This window comes from Ambystoma mexicanum, chromosome 10 (assembly GCF_040938575.1).
Source record: "Ambystoma mexicanum isolate Mex_15411 chromosome 10, UKY_AmexF1_1, whole genome shotgun sequence".
Classification (NCBI taxonomy): domain Eukaryota; kingdom Metazoa; phylum Chordata; class Amphibia; order Caudata; family Ambystomatidae; genus Ambystoma; species Ambystoma mexicanum.
The window spans coordinates 82351291-82368754 of record NC_090932.1 but is presented as its reverse complement, the minus strand read 5'-3'; the positions used below and the strand labels follow the sequence as shown (position 1 = coordinate 82368754).

General features: G+C 42.1%; 1 protein-coding gene across 1 annotated transcript in view; it reads right to left on the bottom strand.

Annotated features, from left to right (window-relative positions):
• LOC138491177 (prohibitin-2-like) overlaps positions 1-17245 on the bottom strand; it is a 424112-nt gene extending 406867 nt beyond the window's left edge. Inside the window, exon 1 of the mRNA XM_069617553.1 lies at positions 16969-17245. Coding sequence (XP_069473654.1) covers positions 16969-16989 — 21 coding nt within the window. The 5' untranslated portion in view covers positions 16990-17245. The remainder of the gene's footprint in view (positions 1-16968) is intronic.
• Positions 17246-17464: the final 219 nt, after the last annotated feature.

Below are 17464 nucleotides of genomic sequence, written 5' to 3'. Positions count from 1 at the left end.
CCACCCCACCCACTCCTCTCCACACGTGTGTTTGTGTTTGGTGGAAGCAAGGAATTTCAGTGGAAAGTATGTTGAAAAGCCCAATTCTGGCCCTGGGTGCCTGGTTTTGTTTGTGATGATACATCTGTCAATTTATGACCTTTTAGAAAATATTTAAGATTAGTTAACTCCACCTGCTATACCGCGATAACCATGATATACCGTCATTTGGCAAGAAGGTTATCGTACCGTCATAAAACGAATACCGTGACACTCCTACTGCCAAGACGTAATGATCACTAGAAAGGGCTGGCTGCGTACTAAAATCCACTTTGTTACAAAAGATTTACTGTCATCAGTAGCATCTCCTTTGAAAGTCAAGCGAATTACCCAAATGATCCACTTGGTCACAGTGATGATACCTTAAAACGCAGAAGGTAAGGAAGAAACACTCGGGAGTAATCTCCCTCATCACAGTGATAAGCCAAAGAAAAGAAACTCAGGAGTAATCTACATTGTCACAGTGGCAACATCAAGAGAAGCCACAGAAGAATCATTAGGGGTTAGCCCCCCTTACTACAGCAGTATTTGGCAAAGCAAGCCAAGTTAAAGAGTGCAAAAAGAATGATCTTCCTAGTCACAGTGGTGACAGTGAAATTAATACATGTTGAGAGTGCCTCGGGAATACTCTCCCTCATCACAGTGATTACATCAACAGCAGTATAGAGACGGGCAAACAGCCAGAGCTGTTTAGAGATAACTGTGTGGGGAAAAGGTCAAGAAGGATCACTGAAAGGTAGAACAGTTATTTTAAAACTCTGCTGGAGAAAGAAAGGCTTTTGAAGACTATAGGGTGGGTCAGGAGAAGGAAGTAATTCTCCTGCCCCAAACCCCGTTATTGAATTAGAAATGAAAGCAAAAGACTGGCCGGTATACCAGGAGAAGGACATGACTCTCGGTTGTATATCTTTCTTAGATGCTGAACTATTTTGTTACTTAGTGGTAGGGTTAGAGTAGGATTTTGGACAGTGGACAGCTACACTTCCTTTTTACCCTCATCCTGACGAAGAACACCTGAAAATATTAGACTAGGTAGGGAGAGATTGGACCCTTTCTTCTTATACTTTCATAAAGTAAGCACTGGACCACAATATGCTTGTGCCAGATTCCTTACTCCACCTCACCACATCCTATGCACAGAGGTGTCCATCTAGCCAACGTTTTATCCTGTTTTAGTATTGAATTTCCGATCAATTTCAGGAGCAGGAGGCCTCTCCGAGTTGGCTACTTTCATGGCCGTGGGTTAAGTCAGTGTGTCAGCCTCGCTGTGGTTGTTGTATTGTGCCTCTGTTTTGGATTTGGGTTAGTGATATTTTACTGGGGTGCGTGCACTCTGGGTTGCGTTAGGTCAGTGTGCTGCTGCACAGTGATATCTGCTTCACTGTTGATGTGGTGGTTTGTTTCTCTCCGTGCTTAGTAGTCTCAGTCTTGGGTTTGGGTTTGTGATGATTTCAGGGGCAGGGGCTCTCCTGGGTTTGTTGGGCTCTGCAGTGGATCAGTGTGCTGCAGTACACAGTGGTGTCTGCCTGGTTGTGGTTCTAGATTTTGTTAGTTTGGTCTTGCCCTCGGGTTTGTGTTGTATACCAGGTCGGGTGCCCTCGTGGTTCGTTTCCTTGCGCGGAATTGGTGCGTTGGGATACCCAGTGGGGTCTGCCTTGCTTTGGTGGCTAGCTTTCCACCGTGGTCTTAGGTTTGGGCTTGAGGTATATTCCAACAAATCCTCCTGGATTTGTTGCTTCCCTTGTGGTTGGGTTAAGCTGTTATGTTGCGACACGCAGGTGTACAAGTCGCTGATTCAGTCTAATTCTTGTGTTGCTAGAATCAAGGCAGTGATATCTAAACCATTACAGTTCTAGTGTGCCCAACTTGATTTTGTACAACTCAGTGGCCAACTTAAAATACAGCTGAAATTCAACTCAATGACAAGGTTAAAGTGCCGTTAAATTCCTCCCAGCGGTTACACTCCAAAATATTACACCATGGCTATATGTAAGGGGCAGCTGGATTCACCCTAGGGGCTATACTCAAAGTATGCACCTAAATTCAATATAGTGGCTATACCCAAATGTGATCCTAGAGTTCTATGCAGTGACTATGCTCAAAATGTGGCCAAGTTTAAACACAGTGGCTATACTAGAAATATGCACCTAAATACAGTGGCAATACTCAAAATATGCCCCTACATAAAATATAGTGGCTATACTCCAATATGCCCCTGAAATACAATACAGTAGCTAAATTAAAAAAAATAAACACCTAAATTCAATACAGTGGCTATACGCAAAATGCAACGGATAAATTCAAGAGTCACAAATACAGTACTGGCTATGCAACCGAATAGTCATCTCTACAGACCGATTTAGGGACCACCATGGGGAGCCCAGGGCGAACAGGCAAGGCAGGTGCCCTTCGCGGTGGCCCTTAGGGCAGCTGACTGAGGCTCTCAGGTGTAGTTGTGCTTCCTGGTAGCCTCAACCAATGACATTGGGTGAGAGACCGGTGCAGGGGAGGGAAACGCAGGGGGGACAACACAGGTTGCGCTGGGCCTACAGATGTAGGCTGAGGTGGCAAAGGGCCTCTAAGGAGGGTGCAATTCGCTCCTACGAGTGTTCCAAATGGAAAGGAACCTTCCGTGTAAAGGAGGCCAGAGGGACAGAGTTCACTTTTTCTGGAACACAGCTAGACTTTGAAGGCATTGAAAGGATACCACGTCTCCACCCCCAGCATATCCATAATGTGAAACAGTCGAACACGTCATCCAGTGTACGCATTACCACCCTTTTCTAGGACATTTGTAATGCTCCATTAAAAGACGGAGCAATATCAGGAAGGTCACATGGTTGACTTTTCTTATGACAGCAGCAATAACACCAGGTCTATGAAAAATCCTATGATATGCTTCTAAAATCGCCTTTACTGGATCAAAGGGAACTGATCTTTAAACTGGGCATCAGCAATTGCCTTCCTAAGGTCCTTCCACAGTAGGAAGCTTATCAGGTTTCCGGCAGGAGGAGGCAAATTGCACCAGAGATACCAAATATACCTCCAAGTCAGCCACTTTAAGGCCCCATGAAGCATGGCCTAGTCGTGTACAACCACTTCATGTGAATTGCTCCAGACAAATTCATGGATCTCTATCTGCATCTCAGTAAAGAAAACCTATCTGGACCAAATTTGTACATTTTGAAGAAAATAAAAATATTACGCAATACAATCATTTTACAAGGTAGTTTCCTCAATAGAGATGTAGGGATCTTGGCCCATCTGTACAGTTTTATCAGGATGTTAGAAAGATGTAAGCCCAAGTGCTTTACTTACAGTAACAATGAGTGAAATCTGGACCCTACTACCCTCAGATATGTCATTGACTCTGGCCCTGCAAAACCCTCAGGCCCACAGTGTCAAATCTAATTTGAATAAATAGTGATCATGTCAATGCTGGTGAAACCGTCAAACAAACAATTGATTGCAAACGTTTAGAACCCCGGTAGCTTGGTAGTCAGGCAGAATTAACAATCACATTTACTTTTCCCTCTGGCAGTATACTATACTTTAACCATTGCATTTGTGGTAGGCATTATAGAATATGGAAAAGTCCCCAATTCACGCCATGCTCCAGATAAGATTTGGGAGCATTTTACTCCCCATTTTTAAACTTGGAGGATAAAAGTGATGCTCAAGGAGTAAAAATTAGTATTTTCCTTTGCAAGAGCATAAAATGAGACATGCAGAAAGTTAAAAAAAACTGTATGGAAATCAGAGAAGATACAAAAACTGGGTAATTCTGCCCAAGCCCACTCTGCGCCTTCAACCCAATATTTTATGTAGCTGGTTTCTAGACCATGATCTTAACCAGCCGCAGGTACCGAAAAGGTACACCCAAAGCCTTAACGTGGTAAATTGGTACCCCAGCAAGGTCTTTTTCCACCCAGACGGACCGTGGTTGCCATTAGGCTCAGTGATCCCGTACTCCAGGGGGACACACTCATTTAACCCAGGATTCTGAGGATTTGGCACCAGAAAGCTTCTAACCAACATGCACTGACAGCGTACACCATAATGCAGGCAACTGCCCGGTTTTGAAAAAAGACCTTGCTAGGGACGAAACACGTGTCAATCATTGTGCCCAATAGGTTAAGGCACTCATAAAAAAAATACGACAGACTTGGATTCTTTGCAACAAGACTTTTTGGCAACTAGCCTTTTTTGCTCCTTTGTCACATGACCAGCGCCACACTAGCGTGCCTAATTTAATTCAATGTACCTGGTCTGGAAATCATCATGAGGCAGCGGTCCACATTGTGACAAAAAGACAAGTTTGCCTAACAATTAATAGATAAATCACACTGCAAGCACCCAGCACCCCCTCACGAATATAACAGATTATCACTAACAATCTGAGCTTCTCCTGCGAGCAAACAATACAGGTTACCACACAGACTCCAAGTGATGGTTGAATTTTTTTAAACTAGACATAGCATACTCATCCGTACCAGATAAGATTTTGAAATGGAAATATTTTGCACACTGCTTTTATAGTGTGAATTACTTTTAACTGATTTGCCTGAACAAGAGTGTAAAAAGTATACGACTGGCAACCAGGACATGACTAAACTTGAAAATGAGTATAACGCATACAAAACAAAACAGTTGTGTAGCAGAGATGTCTGGATTCAAACAAATTAATTGCATTTGTGGAAAATGTTCCATATATTAATGTGTATGTACACACCACATAGATGCATATTGAGGATTACACAACACATGAACTCGTGCAGCGCAAGCATGCATTCACAGAGAAACAAATATATATTTGTTACAAAAGGATAATTTCCAGTTGTAACGGTTTTCCATCTTATTACATATAACATCATAACATACTTGCATGCATAATGGTTCTCTCCTTAAGCAGACAAAACACAGCAGAATCTGAACAAAAACAAATCCTGCCTCCTCTCCATGTGAACCGAGCCGTTCGGCTGGCTGCTCCACACATTACAATTACATCCATGCAAATATGAATCAAAGAATGTGTTCTGGTTTCCGTCAAGTCAGCTGCCTTCAACTCATGCACGAAAAGATAAAACGGTGCCATATTTACAACATTTTAACGCGTAAAAAAGCCTTAAACAACTAGAGGCCCGATTTCGACCAATATAGGTCGACAGCTTTCGGGAATGTGTCACACCATCCTGAACAAGGCGAGCTCAAAGGGCATCTCTGTAATAAAGTCAGCAAAGGGGTTGTGCATAGGCGGATGTAGTAAATGGAGTCATACTACATGAGTTAGTATCAAACAGTTTATTGGGAGGAAGTCTCCAGCAGGCCAACCTTCAACATCAAGCCGTCTTCTTGTATGGTTCTAGAATCAGATCCTAGAACCATACAAGAAGTATGGCGCCATAATAGAACTATGTACACGTGATTCAACAACATAACATCTCCCCTCCATATTATTTATAAACATAGAAAGATAGTGATGTGGAAAAAACTAAAATATATATATATTAAAAGAATGCAACATCACTGCAACAACTTGGACTAATAATAATAAACAAAAATCAACAAAAGGATACGAGATGTGGTGGCTTCTTTAAAAGATTATGGTTGACATCACCCATGAAGGATGTTCGCGATGATGTCAATCAGTCTCAGTAATAAACAAAATCCTTCTTAAAACTTTTCACAATCCTCCTAGATCTTGAGAACATATTGTTCTCACACATCTCTCCCACCATCTTTTGATTGGAAGACTTCTCCACTCGACCACTGTCATTTGCAGATGTAATTAACTCTCAGCATCCTTTGGTGGCCTGCAATTGTTCTTCAAAATTCCTTCAGTGGAACATTGGCTGGTATAATTTCTCAATAACTCTCCTTTTCTTGCCAGAAAGATACAGTTACAGGACCATTTCTTACCGTCCTCCAATAGTACTAACTTCTTAGAACAATCAACCACTCTTTGAGGGGACCGGAATTTTGACCCTACTTTCGTAACTCTTTTGGGTTTTTACTCTAATCTAATCTCCTTTTTCAATTCTACTCTCCTTCATATGTTTGTTTATCATAATACTTCTTGTATTCATCTTGCCTCCTCTACTTTTTTCACAATTTCTTCCAAATCAATTTTCTTATTCTTTTTTAACTGTCATCCAAGCAGGTCTAAGCCTCTTGGTAGCAATTTTCCCTCTCATCAGGGTGAACAGTTCCTCTTCAGTCACAAAGTGTGGAGTAACTATATGTGTTCAGTGCTTCCTTAAGTGTTTCTTTCCACAGCAAACTATTGGCAATGGCCAACTGGATAACTCCCTTAATAAAACGATTCATTCTCTCTACTAAACCGTTTTCCATAGGGTGATATAGGGCTGTCGTGCTATGTCTGATGGCTCGTTCTTTCAAGAAACACTGAACTTCTTGTGACATAAATTGAGCTCCATTATCAGATATTAATTCCTGTGGTTCACCTTCTCTACTAAATATTTCCTCTAGAAATGTCACTACTTTCATAGCAGAAACAGAATCTTCAATAATTCCACACTCCGCCCATTTGGATGTATAGTCGACCAACACTTAAATATATTTTCTGTGGTTCCAATATCTCATACCGCCCAGCTATATCAATGGCCAACTTTGTCCACACTGAACAGGGTACTTCTACTGGTTGTAACAGTGAAATTCTGGTCAGTTTCCCTTTATCACTCACTGCACATGCAGAACATTCTTTGACTAGTGCTTCCAATTCAGACCACATATTGGGCCACCAGTAGGCTTCTCTCACCCTTCTCTTTGTTAAACTTCTCCCTATATGACCTTCATGGGCAATTATCATCTTCCTCAACATCACTGGAGGGACTATTCGATCCCCTCGATAAATGCAAGCATTGTCACACGATATTTCATCTTTTAACTTCTCCCAGGATCTGATCATCTCCATTCACATCTCTCCAATCACTTCCAACCGCTCTCCTCAAATCTTCTTGTTCTGAATCCTGTTTCATTGCCTCAACCCATTCCTCCTTCGAGAAACTGGAATGAACTTGTGCTATGATACAATCCATACTTTGTTCTGCCGTTAACTCATCACTGTCATTATGGCCTTCTCCTTCAGTGTCACAGGGGAGACGAGAGAAGCAATAAGCCACCACATTTGTTCTTCCTGGAGTATATTTAATAACTACATTATATTGCATAATGATCAAAGTCCACCGCCGTATTCGTGGAGATGTCAAATGTGGGTTCTTTGAATTTAAAACATGTACGAGTGGTTTATGATCCGTCTTGAGTTCAATTGGAAGACCCCAAATGAGTCCTTTAAAATCCTCCAATATCCATTTGACTCCAAAAGCCTCTTTCTCAATGGTCGAATAATTATTTTCTGCTCCCCGCAAAGTCCTACAAGCAAAAGCGATTGGAACCACAAATCCATCTTGTACTTGCTCCAAAACACCCCCCAAACCTCCGTTGTTGGCATCGACTGATATCATAGTCTTGGCACTACAATCAAACATTTTGAGGGAAGGTGCTTTGTTAATTAACGTCTTGATAGCATTGAATTCTCCCTCGCATTTTTCAGACCAATAAAATGTCGTACCTTTGTTCATCAGGTCCCTCATACTATTCGTTTTGTCTGAATAATGACCTACAAATTTGGAGTAACTCCGAAGCTGGTCTTTGTTGGTTGGATCAGTAATCTTGAGAATGGTGTTCACTAGTGATTCTTTAGGTCTAATTCCATCAGCATTTATACAGTGACCCAAGTAAATCACTTCCTTTTTTTTATTTTACACTTTTCAATTTTGAGAGCAAGACCTTTCTGTTGGACAACTTGTAGCACACCTAACAACTTAGCATCATGTTCATCTTCCGACATGGCAGACACTAATATGTCGTTTTGAAAATAATGTACACCAGAAGTCCAACAGATGAAGCATCAGCCTCTGAAAAACAGCAGCTGCTGACGCTAAACCGAATGGCATCCTTTTATATCTAAATGCTCCCAAGGGTGTTATAAACAATGTAAGGTGTCTGGACTCTTCATCGAAGACAACCTGATGGTATGCAGAAGACAAATCTAACGTAATGAAAAACTTTGCTGGTTTCATTGTGGTGAGCATTTCCCCAATGTTTGGTAGAGCATGGAGATCCACCCAAATATTGCTGTTAAGATCTCTCAGGTCAACACACATCCTAATCGACCCTTCTGGTTTCTTTACTATTACAATCGGGGATAACCATTCAGAACTCTCCATTGGCTCAATAATGTCTTGCAAACATAACTTTTCCAACTCTTTTTGTAGTGCTTCTCGGGTGCCAATTGGAATGTTTCTCACCTTGTGCACCACTGGCTTTGCACCCCTATTGAGTATAATGCGAGGCTTGAAACCTTTAAGGACACCAATGTTATTGAAAACTTTGGGAAAACTTTTAGCTAAATTCCCAGAAAAATCACAACTATTGTCAGTTATCGCCAATATGGGTATGCTTTCAGCAAGATGTATTCTAATCCTCAACGATGCTTGTTCCCACCAACCAACTATTGAAAAATCATTTTCAGCCACATATAATCTGCAGTAGGTTTTCCTTCCTTCAAAATCCAAACGTACCCAAGTACACCCTAGAATATTGATTGGTGTCTTGCCATTAGGGGTGTCACGGTATTAGTTTTATGGCGGTACGATAACCTTCTTGCCAAATGACGGTATATCATAGTTATCGCGGTATAGCAGGTGGAGTTAACTAATCTTAAATATTTTCTTAAAAAGGTCATAAAATGTCAGATTTATCATCACAAACAAAACCAGGCACCCAGGGCCAGAATTGGGCTTTTCAACATACTTTCCACTGAAATGCCACCCCTTGCTTCCACCAAACAATACAAAAACACGTGTTGAGGAGGAGAGGGGTTTGGGGGGGAGGGGGAGCCCTGCTGTGGCTGGCAAAGCAAACTTGATAGCTTTTCAAGTGGTCATTTGAGCTTTTAGCTCCCCCACTGGTTACTGGTGAAGATGAACATGTTGCTATCTTGATAATCTGCATGCCACAGATCAATGGAGGCTGATGGTAGTATGCGCTTGTGCGCATACACACTCTCTCTCCCTCTCTTTACGTTAAAGCCTTTAGTTTACTTGCGGGCCAAAAGGTGTTCAGTAATCACGGACATGAACCCTTTGGTATGGCAGCAGGGAATATGCAGGGAATACCCTCAGAGATGAGTGAATTTCACGGTGTGACTTATTACATGTAAATTCAATGATAGAACCAGCAAAATCCCCCATTGTCACATGTTTAGAAAACATTATCCGTTATCAATATATAAACCCCAAAGCCCCCAACCCAAAGTAAATCCTTTTCCTTCTTGGCACTTTATTTATTCTTCCTATTGCTACCATATTGATTTTGTGTCAAGCACGTATGGTTTACGGAATGGCATTGAAAACTGCTCCAACTGAAACTACTTGTACCAACAAAAAAAAACTTATTTTGTAATTTTTTTTTTTTAACACTGCCTTTTTGCATTTGAATTAAGTCAATGCTTTTTAGTTAACCTATGAATACGCAGGCAGGATTCTCCAGCTATAGCAAGGTAGCATTTTTAAAATTGTCTCTGCACATATTTAGCTGATCCTCCAGGAATCTAAGGCGGCTGCAGAATTGGTCTTTCATGGCGCTCACTCGTTGATCGCCTTGAATGAAACAGTGAATAGTGGCAGTGTTATAATGCACATTTTGAGCAATGAGCTTGCTGCTTAGTCACAGGTCATCGCTTTGAAAATTGGTCTTGACTTGCATTTTCTTGGAACCACATGGCGTGGGCATTATGACCCCTCGTTGTGACAAAAAGTTTGTTTTGACAACTTTTTATCTCATTAAAGGGAGAAAAAGTCACTCATGTGCGGTCTGAAAGCCCATGTCATTGTGTTTCTTTTGTCAAAGTGTCATAGTCAACACAGTCACACCAAAAGGTTGCATAGTGATCTAATCACTATAGCTTGTTTACCATCTGCCTTGTGTATTATGAAGGGCTAATGTCGGAGTCACCACTGACCATGTAATCCTAAAGGGACAGCGTTCAGTGGGCACTGTTGATTTCTTTCTTGATTCTTGCAATCAATGTTCATTTACCTTCTTAAAGATAGAGGCAAAAAAAAAAAAAAAACATTTGAAAATGACAAAGTTCTAATACATATTGGCACAAATATGGCCTAGACCACCACCTCGCGACAGCCCCATCATTACAGTTTTCCCCAAAGTCTGAATGTATTAGGACCCTTGTGATGTGAGTTCAGAGGGATGAAGGCTTTCATTGTTGGCGTCACAAATTGAGAATAGGCCTAAGAAATATTTCACCCCCATTGCTCTGGATACTTCAAATTGAAGGTAGAATCTGTCCTGCCTGCTTGAGTCCAGTGCCGTATGCAGAAGGCAAGTAGGTGAGGGATCAAGCGAAGCAACAACTCCACTGCCAATGTGCAAATCTACACAGAAGACAGTGGGGGTGGGGCGGGAAGAGTTTATTTACTAGCAGAAAGCACTGATAGGTCCAGTGTTCACAGTCTACAGCAGGGTCAGACGGGGGCATAACATTGTCGGGGGCATAACATTGTCTTGGGCACCAACATAAAAGTGGCACAGCTGCAAATGGGAATTCATTCCTTTTGGAACACTGTTTGAATAGTACCCAAGGGGGACATTTTTGATAAAATGTGATGCGAATTGCACATTTTAAAGAATATTTATTCAGCAACAGTGGTCAAAACGTTTAGCCGCATAGTGAAGTCACTCATCAAACTGGCCCACTTTGGCCAAAAAAGTGCCTCACTTTGACCCAAAAAACTGGCCCACACAATCGCATTTTTGGTTTCATCCATGGGCCAATCTATGGTCTGCAGAGCTAAAGTTGTTTGTGGACATGCATCAGAAGGGCATCCAGTTCATTCCCACTTTTGAATTCTGGGATGTGTAGTTCCCCATCTTTCAAATGAAAACTACAAATCCCAAAATTCTAAGCTAAAAACAGAACTGGATGGCTATCCAATCCATGACCATGAGTAAGTTTCTTGAATCTAAACCCTGGGGAGAGTAATTCGATATGCATGACTTCACTGGCCGTCTTTTTTACAATTTGCACAACCAGAGCAAGAGCTGTTCCAATGTGTGTTTGCTCGGTGCTGTAGGACCTTAACTTACTGAACTAATGGCACATTATGGCACATGATGGCATATGATGCCGGGCCAGGCTGAATCGATACATTTCTGCTCCTGCTGGCTGAATGCTCCTGCTGGCTGAATGGTTGCTATGTAGAGTGCTCATGCCTCCACTGTTTTGCAAGTCACTGAACATTTCATTACATATGAACAAAAGGAAAAATAAAATGCTCACTTTCAGGTCAGGCCCTTACTTCACCCTCGTGATGTCCCTGTGGTCTTGCTAATTGCAAATTGAAAAATCACCATAGAAGATATGATCTGTAGCGCGGAGCAGCAGGACTGTGTGAACATGTTTATAATCTGTATGCTGCCTTTCAAATAAATAATGCCTGCAACAAAATAACTTTGTTCTAGTTTGCCCATGAAATCCAGGTCTGGCGGAGACTATGAACTGGAGTCTCCAGTATGCTTATAGAGCCAGTCATTCAGCTCATCGTTACCAGCTTTGCATGGGGAACACAAAGGTTCAGGCACTGGGCAGCTTTCAACACAATTTGTGCAAAGTCGGCTGATCTTTGACCCAACTCTACTGATCACAGATAAAGAGCGGTCACAGCAGCAAAGCTGCATTTACTAGTGTGGCCGCACTTTATCTATGCTCTTGTCTGCCAAACAAGGCCCCCTTGCAGACGGCACATCTAGCAGTGCAAGACCAAGACTGCGCAGCACTTGCTTACTGCAGCCTTTCCAAATCAGATTGAAAAGCACACTTAACGGTATACACGGTATACACAACGTGATGGTTATTGTTCAATTAAGTTGTTCATGGTATCTTTTACGTTATACCGTTACATCCGTACTTGCCATAACCCGTCCCTCTGACTCTGGTTAAATGTAAATCTTCCATTCTTTTCTTTAGTACATTCAGATAGGTTTCGACATCCACCATTGTGTATGGAGAACCAGTGTCAACCATAACTTGTAATGTTATGCCATTACTAGTCATAGGTACCCATGGATCAACGGTGCCATCCGTTGGTGTAAAAGCTAATATTTGCACTTCTTCCTCAAAACCATTTGTAATTGGCAACAAACTACTTGGGCCACCAACTTCTTCCAATGCTTTTATACTTGTCATGTCACCTCTTCCATAAAGACTATTGTTTCTCGTCGCATTATTTACATAGCGTGAATTAAATCTGCCTCTTCCTCTGACATTGCGACAGACTTTGCCAAAATGCCCCATCTGTCCACACTTGTAACACTCAGCTGAGAGCGTCGGACAATCCTCTGTGATTGCATGTCTGTACCATCCACATTTGTAACACTTGCTTTGTGATCTCTGAATAGCTTCTCTATCTTGTCTGGAACTCATACCAAAATCAATGTAACTGTTCTTTTTACAATAGCAACCAAAGCCTCCTCACTTTTATCATATACTCTGTCACTGATGTCTTCGACGGACTTTATGTCAACACATTCTGGTTTGTTCTGAACTTCTCTCATGCATTTCTCGCCCAGTTCTATTCACCTGGCTATTTCAACTGCCTGATCCAGTGTCAGGTTCTTTGCTTGCCACAATCTTTATTAAATCCGGGCATCCGCTACATGTAGAACAAGCTGATCCCTCTGCCACTCCCGTGAATTCACAAGTTGATATTAGGCCTCTCAACGCAGCCAGATAGGCGTCAACAGTTTCACCTTTATTTTGTTTCCTGGAAAAGAACCTGTATCGTTCCAGACAATATTGGTCTTCTTCCCAAAATGTTTGTTAAATTTTGACAAAGCTGTCTTATATTTCCTGGTACTGCTTGTAGAGTTGCCTGGCCCTTCTTCTGTACCATCTGAATCAGGCAATGTTGTAAATATCCTTAGTGCTTCTGCACCCACACAATTTAGTGTGGCTTCCTTTAAATCATCATTGTATTTGGCCCCTCCGATCGCGCTCAAATAAACCTGAAAGTTGTCCAGCCACTGCTCCCACAAGCAAACTGGACTCCCAGGCTGTGCCAGAAATTTGATGGGGGCCGGAATGTTCTGCATTATGAAAAGATTTATAATTGGCGTACAGCATGATGTATTACTGTTTCTCAATTTCAACGTTCACCTTTTTCTTTTGTGTATCTGCTATGGTTGAACAACATTTACTATCAAGAAGCACTCACTATATGGTTCAAAAGAAGTCTTGCAAACTTGCACAATTGGTTCAATACAAATGCAATTTATAACGCCGTTTCTATATTTTTTCTATGTCCATACAATCTTGTATCCAACTGGCATTGAAGCAGTATTTCATGTCTTTTTAATTGACCATTGACACGTGGATACTTTATTTTCACTCGTGTTCGAGTTGGAACTATGCGTGCAATCACCTTTATTGACAGTGCATTTAACAACGAACACAGTGGTCAATCCTTCAACGCTCACGCGAATTCACCCTTTTATTTGTACAACCGACGCCTATGCCTTGTCGTAACACAGTCTATGTCTGTACGCTATTCCATATCATGCGCATACTGCAGCTGGCTCGTAGCGCAATTGTTTATAGTAACTATGCCAACCAACAGTCCTCAAGATGGCAGCATGCAATGCACGCAAGCAGGTGCTTTATTCTAAATTCCCTTTGCATTGACGGCTTCACAAGTTTGACGTACTCACTTAGACGGTGCTTCACTCTAACATCAACACAGTTGCCCCGAAGTCTCGCACACCTTTCATATGATGCCAAACCTAAGTATGTGCGATTTAATGCTATTTTCCTTTGCTTTCTCCGCATGTAAACAGCGTTGCATCCAATGTTGCATCCAACGTCACTTGCCTTCTCATTTCACTTCCTTTTCGCATGGGTTTCAGCCATTTCGTCAACACCTTTCGATGCAAGCGACTCAAATCAGGGAACTAGTGCTAGACACGCACCTGGGGACTTTCTTCACACAGCTCCTCGTCGCCATTTGTAGTAAATTGAGTCATACTACATGAGTTAGTATCAAACAGTTTATTGGGAGGAAGTCCCCAGCAGGCCAACCTTCAACATCAAGCCGTCTTCTTGTATGGTTCTAGAATCAGATCCTAGCGTCTGCGTCATAGCCTATTTTTCTGACCATCTATAATAAAGTAAGCATAAGTGTCATTACATGTCTAGACTAACATTTTGCTGCAACTAAACTAGCCATTACTTACTGTTGCCTGATATTTTGTACTGGGCGTCTCTGATACAGCAATTATGATACGTTTAATTACCTGGCTAGACTGGCATCGTCAGTCCTTACTTTGTCATATATTTTTCTCGGCAGCTAGGATAAAGTAAGCATACGTTTTACTAAGTGGTTAGATAGGCATTTTGGTGCTGCCAGTCTAGGTATGTCTTACCGTGGCCTGCAATTTTTTACTCTGCATCAAGACTACAGCAAACAAGTCTTATTACGTGTCTGGCCTACATTGTGCAGCCAGTTTTGACATGCTTTCTTATGCTGGCATTGCATTTTTAATAGCAAAATGGTAAAATAGCTCAGCAGGTTGAGCGCTTGCTGCTGCAATCTGTAGGTCGCAGTTTCAAATCCTGAGAAGGCCAAGTCAGCCTTTCATTCTTCCGAGGCTGATTAATAAGTACCAACTATGGTTGGGATAATATGGAATTAACTGGTCATACAATGCTGAAGTGCATATCTATGGCAGTCGCTGTGCACTTTTTTTGTGTTCATAGTTTATTAAAAACAGTATATTTCACAACTCTTAGTTCATTACAAATGGAAATAAATTACTTCAGACAACATTCCAAAACAAAATTACAGACATTAATTAATTCAACACAATATAAAATATTATATACCTACCTGGGCCTCCATCTCTAACCCCCAAGATTAAGTTTTCCTGTATGCGACAAATTACTCCCTTCCCTACTTTGTGTGTATCACTAAAGCAATGGTCAGTGAGATAAGCAAATCCATACAAGAGCCTAGCCCACTTGACTTGACTGTTTAAATCCTCTAAACCGTTTATGAACTTTCCCCAACCACATTTTCCTCGGCCCTATTGTTGCGCTACAGCCAGTCAGCCAATGCTGTAGCGTTTCTGCCTCACCCGGCTTTTTACAGAACCAACAATTTCTTTCTTACCAAGGGCTCCCTCTTATATGACCCGACCTTTCTAGGGAGCCTAATAAGTTAAGACAAAAGGGCATATAAATGCAACAATATTTCGGCCCTGGGAATCTCATCACGAGGACTGCATCTCCTTATATTTCCTCAGGTGTGTGGTTAGCTGGCTTTGTAGTTTATACAATAACATTCCCTGTATAGCCTTCTATTTTATAATTTTCATTTTTTTACGATAGGTATGATACGATAGGTTACTTATAACGCGCTTAATACCCAGAGGTTTATAAGCACGGACCCGGAGATCGAACGTTTTGCTCCGTGTCGTCTTGCTTCCAAGGCGAGCACTTTGCCCCTAGGCTGTCCTCCCGAGACAAAGATGTTGTACATCTTCACCAGACTTTCCATCAATGCAAGTTTGTATGAGTTCATTTCAGCAAAAATGTTGGGCTACTTGGTCTAACCCCATCATATCATGGCCCCATCCATGACATGAGGTGACAGCACGCTTCTTAAAATGTGGTCAGTATCTCAAATATTCTTGTCTGCTCCAGTATGCATTTGGCATTTTAAAATGTTTACATTTCTGTATTTCTTTTTTTTTAAGCCACTTCCGGTAATGTCACTTGGAGTTAAAGAGGAACTGATGTCAAAGGTCAAGTGGCACCATTTGCAGTGATGTCACTTCTGCTACCCCAGGCATTTTGGTGAATCGACACCCGTTTTTTATATATATATATATATATATATATATATATATATACATACATACATACACATATACACACATACTTTGCAACCCGACAGAAAAAAAGTTCCAACTTGAACTTTCTAAACCCACTGAAGTGCATGTATTATTGAGAGTCAACCCCACTTTTCTTTATTAAACACGGAGGATCACTTGAGAACTATGCAACATTATGCATATACAAGGAAACGTGTGGAATAGAGACATTTGACAAAGTCTCCAAAACATGATCACAATGCCCAACTGTAAAACTATCTGCTAAAGTCTAGCAAACCTCAAAAGGCCAAATGCAAATGAACACCTGAGCACGCCGCGCGCGAATCCAGGAACTCACAGGCCTGTTGGTGAGAGAGCCAGGGCTACAGACGGACGGTGGTGCAATATCCGAAAGTTTGGCTCTTGGCAGCTATAATAGTCTGACACGAGTGTCGCTGTACAGATATGTTCGGACATACACCTATAAAGTGCACGTGATTTTTGAATGAGAAGCTATAAACTTTTTTGGAACAGTATGGTACCCGAGGGAGGACACATTTCAAATGACTTCTCGGAGATGGAACACATGGCGTGCTTTCTTTCGGCTGCCAGGCATTAGAGGGAGCGAGAATGAAAGAAATGTGCATTTTCAAAATTAAAAAGCGGGGCTGGAAACTGGGAGGACAGTGAGGGTGCAGTTTACCAGCACATGCCCAGTATTTGGCAGCCCTTACTTCTTGGGCACAACAATAACACCTGTGCAGCCCTCTCATTAATGTCTTGTGCCGTGTATACTAGTCCTTCAAAAGGTTGACATTAGAGAGGAAAACGGGGTCGCCAGAAGCAGCCCGCCCGGTGACAACCACGCCACACTTGGGGAAAGCAGAACCTGGCGCCCGTGCGAGGCTGCGGCCTCCTGGGGCCTGCCGCACTGTCCCCCCTTCCCGCTGCCCGGGTACTCACGCTGGGATCCCGGCCGGCCATGCTGCTGCTTCTGTAGGGATATCGTGCTGCGGATGCCGCTGACCTCTAAATGGAGGAGGTTTCCACTTCCAGGAAAAACAGCGCAGCGCCGCATGGGAGTTGTAGTTTATTCACTTCAAGGCCTGCCTGGCGGCCACTAGTGGGAGGAATGGGTGGGTGCACTGCACTCCACCGCTAGCCTCGGCCTGGCGGCGACTTTGCAGGCCGTATCCCTCGAAATAGACGTTTGCAATAGGTGGAATGCCGCCTTATTTTTACTCACATCCTGAATGCTCTTGCCTTTAATTGTACAACGTGAAGGTTTACGTTTTCTGCTGGGTTTTCGTCATTTTTAAGAGGAGTTTTTCAGACTGAGGGACAAAAAAGCACAACTTTGAACCTGCCTCCACACCACCACAATAATCAGTCTCCTGTAGCGACATACACTCAAAAATATACCACAGTGTAATTTGTAATATATTATATAATTATTCAG